The 5300-nt window shown below is 38.3% G+C and overlaps 1 protein-coding gene across 1 annotated transcript; it reads right to left on the reverse strand.

Moving 5' to 3' along the window:
* Positions 1-3453: 3453 nt before the first annotated feature.
* LOC103437256 (ethylene-responsive transcription factor WIN1) lies at positions 3454-5075 on the reverse strand. Its single transcript, XM_008375730.3, has 2 exons — positions 4912-5075; positions 3454-4350 (listed from the first exon to the last, which is right to left on the reverse strand). Exons 1-2 carry the CDS (start codon positions 4989-4991, stop codon positions 3819-3821), a joined length of 612 nt encoding a protein of 203 aa, XP_008373952.1. The 5' UTR covers positions 4992-5075; the 3' UTR covers positions 3454-3818.
* Positions 5076-5300: the final 225 nt, after the last annotated feature.

Raw genomic sequence — 5300 nt, forward strand, 5'->3', positions numbered from 1 at the left:
TGTGGCTAGAACTTTGAAAAATGGAATGATCCAATTTTACATATCGTAAGGAACTCTTTTTAATAGACTTACCCTTTGCTAAAGGGCAAACTAAAACACAACAAAGGCCAACTTCTTATTACAGAAACAAAATACCTAAACTTTTAACAAACTCAAACGCCTTCCACACTGTAATCCTAAAGCTATATTTAATTGTGTGTCACTGTACAGATGAAAGATCGACGCACAAAACAACCCAGCTGGCCAGGGATTAGCTGTTCCTAGCTTAATTGGTTCATGATTTTATGTTCCTGTTAAACATGCAAATGGCTATGCCTATAGAGCCTAGTAGATCACCAGCACATGGGATTTGATGCTCCAAAAACCAGAAAATTCCACTGAAATGCTGAAAGCTCCCAAGATATATATCCTCATTGAGTGCCAACACGATTAAGTCTTCATTAATTACTTGAATTTTTTACGAGAATCTACGTGCAAGACTTACAGGAGCCTTTAGAAATATGACAAAAGCATCAGTTTTGGGAGGATTAATCAATGTAATATGTCGAAGTAAAATTATATGTCCTGATACCATGTTAAAATCATATTAGTATTCCACATATAAATGAATAGAAATACACATATGGACTTGGAACTTTGAAATAAGGTGGACGAAGCCTTGAAACTAAAGAAAATAAAGGCGGCGAGACATGGCCGGACGGGTTCTTATGAATTAGGTCATTGCATCTCTTAATAATTGGGTGGGGCAACAGAAAATTCAAGCAACCACTTGATGAAAGAGAAATATTATCCACACTTGATTTTTTATCATGCACTCATTTGTAAATGATTGGAGAGTGCGCGATAATAAACTAAAAAGTGGGAGTAATTTTGTATATTACTAGCCGTTCATTATGGATCCACGCACGTGCCAAGTGACCTTTTCTATCTTTTTTGTCAATACTTTTTCTATATTTGTAATCTTTTTTTTTGTTTTTTGGGCTAAGAGTAGCAAGTGCAATTCCTTAGGACTCATTACTCATTGATTACAGGCTCATTATGGACAGAGTCCATCAACCATGGAAGTCCAACATCCATCCAAAAAGAAAGATTCGAATCCCTGGCATTGGGCTATACAGTGTTCTAAAAAGGGTACAGACTCATTATGGACAGAGTCCATCAACCATGGAAGTCCAACATCCATCCAAAAAGAAAGATTCGAATCCCTGGCTGCTATACAGTGTTCTAAAAAACAGTATAGGTGTTGAGCGATGGTTGTCCAATACGATTTAGAGCAAATTGTTCACAAAATCGGTGAGGAGCTAGGCGGCCGACTAGGCGCTCGCTAGGTGCTCTAGGCAGTTTGCGGTGCTAGGCGGCATGTCTAGACGGATTGATACTGGTCTTCTTCCATCGCCAGCGCCTTTGCATCTCTGGTCTTCTGTTCCATGCCCTCTCGTCTTAGGCAGACTCGGATATGCAAATCAACTCTTTGGATACTAGACTCGACGAAGAAGGGAACTTACAGAGAAAAATATAAGAAGTATATGTGAGTGATGAGGAAGAGAAAATGGAAAACAACCCAGATTGAAGAAGAAGAAGATGCGCGAGAGAGGACGGAGATGTGCGAGAAAGAGACCCACTTTACTGTATTTACAGTTCGTTCACCACTATGCCTTACCATTAATCATTAAATAATATAATTGATTTCTTTAATCTTTTCTCTACTATTACATCATTATGTTGGATTGAGACTTCTCTGGTGATGTGAAGGAGGGGTTGGAGATGTAGGGTCAGACATAAGGTGGGATTTTATCTCTTCCCATTTTAAAAAATGTTTAAAAAAAATCAAATACTATATCTCTTCTTTTAAAATGTCTTAAATTACTATTTTATCTTTATTATTCTATTTTAAAACCCTAAAACAGGGAGAAGAATTTCTTGATCTTTTGAAACTTCACATTTTTCACTTTCTCACTTTATATATACATATATATATATATATATAACCAATATCACTATTCTTTTATTATCTTATTCATGAATTTCATACAAGTATAATTTTTTATGTGTCAATATGCACTTATTTACAAGATATACAAAAAAATTACCTAAATTTGTTTAGGCTGCCTAGATGTCCGCCTAGATCTCACCTAGCTGCCTAAGCGCTAGGCGCCAGCTCACTGCCCGACAAGCAACTAGCGTTTTTTAGAACCTTGAGGCTATATATTGCGGTGTAGGATTTTCTTTCCTTCAAATTCCATCTTCTCTCTTCCCCTCCTCTCCCCTTCCATCCCCTTTCACTTTCTTCTGTATTTCTCTTTTTATAAAGAAGTCAATATTATAAAATGTTGACGTAACTTAATCGTGACCATTCAAATAGGGAGGGGAGAGGAGCGAAATTTAGAGGGGAGAAAATCTTACTCCATATATCGCTATCCGATTAGCAACCACATTCACATCAATAATCTGATTGTCCAAAACAATACGATGAACTACATTAGCCCTCTATAGCAAAACATTATGTTAAAAAAAAAGGTCGTACCCAGTGCACAAAGCTCCCGCTTTACGCAGGGTCTGGGAGAGGTGAATGTCGGCTAGCCTTACCGCTCATTATGGAGAGGCTGCTCCGTAATTATTGCATGTATTATAGGAATGTAATTTTCCAATGTAATTAGCGTAGGATTCCTACCTAAATAGGAATTTGTATAACCCTCTATAGAGAATGTAATATTTACACACATCAATACATGGGAGTCATATTTCTACATGGTAAGCACATCCATCAGCTCAAGTATGCACATAATCGCTTACAGAAATTTGGCATGCTCTCTTGCAAGCCTGCCTCTACTCTTCTTTGCTTGAAAGGTGTCTTACTGCTTCTGATGGCTCATTACTAGCATATCCCACTACATATTGTGAGTTGGTTGGCTCCTTACAGTATCTCACTCTCACTCGTTTGGATATTTCCTTTGTTATCAACACTGTTGCTCAATTTATGAGCGCTCCTTGCACCACCCACGTATTGATGCCAATCACATTCTCCGATATGTCAAAGGTACTTTGGATGTCGGCTTAACTCTGGCACCTCAGTTTTCTTCGTTACATTGTCTGCTTACTATGATTCTGATTGGGCGGGTTGTCTGGAGACTCGCCGCTCTACCATTGGCTACCTTGTTAATCTTGCACTAATCTCATCTCCTGGTACTCCAAAAAGCAGTCAACAGTCGCCTACTCCAGTGCCGAATCTGAATACGGATCTCTTACTCATGCTTGTGCTGAAACTACATGGCTTTGTTTTCTTCTTCGAGAGCTTGATGTTAGCTTATCTTTTCCAGTTTTACTTCATTGTGACAATCTCAGTGCCACTTATCTTGCTGCCAATCCCGTTCATCAGTGCCACTTATATATTTTTAGGATTATACAAGAACAAGTTAATTATTCAATTTTTTGCTGAACAGCGAGAGGGAGAACTTAAAAGTGAAAACCACAATCAATCAATCAATTTTGGTTATTACACATATCTCATCGCAAGCCCTAATTTTAACAAATATATTGTGACTAGTATTTCCTCTCACGTGTGTTCCTTATTTCGTATACCAACCAAAGAGTTTCTAGAGTGACACATTTTATAGGGGATTACAAATATATGGAGATAGATGGAGACGTATACGTAATATATTTTCTCCTCCTTATGAGGTCACAGACTCACAGTCACACGAAGAGACAATCCCATTGACAAGACTAAGCACATGGTCATCCCTCGCACACTTTGGTGAGTTGATCAACCTCCATGTGATGATTGATAGGGATTATACCAACTTAAGTAGCAAATTTAGTCAATTTCTATTCAGAAGTTCCTCTATCATCTGCAATGCAACCCTTTCCTCCTCATCCATCATCCTATTATCAACATCCCCACCTTCCTGCCCACCTGCCATTCCCTCAGTATCCAAAGCACAAGAGGTACTACTACTAATTTCTGATTGGGGTGCTTGCAAACGACTCTTCTGGTCCAGCTCAACCATCATCAGCCAGTTTGAATCCGACCGGGGTCCAGCACCCTTTTGCCAGACCCCGATGAGGGAATTCTCTGTGTCCAGCCTCAGGCAAGTGAGGGAAGGAGACGGGGACTTGCAGCACTTGCGAAGCTTGGCACTGAGGATTGCTGAAAGTGTTGTGGAAGAGGTGGAAGAGTTGTTGTTGCTGTTGCTAGAATTGTTGTTAAGATCGTTAGCTGCAGCCATTTCATTTGTGAAGACTGGAAAGTTTGTTTTGGCATTTCTCCCACTCATCAAAATTGCCGCCTCATCATACGCTCTTGCTGCTTCTTCAGCTGTCTCAAATGTCCCAAGCCACACCCTTCTTTTCCTGCATTAAAACATTATTAGAACGTTAATAGTGATACCATGTACTATTTAAAGATCAAATCAATTACCTGACATTTCTTTCACATTTCCTAAGTAGTAGCTAACAAAGTTAGTCATGCATACTAAATCTGTAAACTAAACTGCCACTTCAGTCTTTTCCTGTAACCCCAAAACCCAAAATTAATACCATGCACTAAACAAGTCCTAAATAAGATTTAGCACCACCATGCTATAATGGGACATTTTGTATATTTGAAGAAAACAAAGAATCAATAACTAGAGCAGTATATATAATTCCATATGCAAGTTGTATAATCAAAGTATGATTAGTATTAGAGCAGCAACATAAAATTTTCTAACTAGTACTTGAAACTGATGCCGTAAATATATAAGTGTGCGTGTGTGTGTGTTAAGCATTGTGGAGGATATGTAATTGTGACCCAAAAATGGATGTATGTGGTGGATAGTTTGTTGAGATCAATACAATAGTGGAATCAATAGATGGCAAAGATGAATAGAAGAGGGTTGGTAGGAGAAGAGAAGAGAGAGGAACAGATCATACAGTAATGGATGACGAATCTCAGAAACCCAGGAGCCCCAGTGGCGTTGCCTGACCCCTCTGAACTTCTTTGATTGTACCATATTTGCTGTCAGAGAGGAAGAGAGAGAGAGAGAGAAGGAGAAGTATGTGGTAGTGTCAAAGAATGTGGGAGTTGTGCATGTAATATGAAATATAACTGATCCATATAGGACAGCTAGACAGTAACATATACTTTTCAATTCTTCCCTTTCTTTTTTTCTTTATCTTAAAAGCTAGCTGTAACATCTAACTTAAAGTACTTTGCAAAGGTGGGTAGTAAAATTGGTTAGAATACATGTGCTTTCTCTTTTGTACATGAGTTTAATCTTTCTTTTTGTGATTTAGATTAGTTTAAAGTAGAATATTGTCTA

The sequence above is a fragment of the Malus domestica genome, chromosome 17 (assembly GCF_042453785.1).
Source record: "Malus domestica chromosome 17, GDT2T_hap1".
NCBI classification, from domain to species: domain Eukaryota; kingdom Viridiplantae; phylum Streptophyta; class Magnoliopsida; order Rosales; family Rosaceae; genus Malus; species Malus domestica.

Excerpts from the sequence above, each read along its gene's own strand:
- LOC103437256 (XM_008375730.3), bottom strand. The coding sequence starts at position 4,991 with ATGGTACAATCAAAGAAGTTCAGAGGGGTCAGGCAACGCCACTGGGGC. Across the intron at positions 4,351-4,911 it reads GAGATTCGTCATCCATTACT|GAAAAGAAGGGTGTGGCTTG; the intron begins GTATGATCTGTT and ends GTTTTAATGCAG.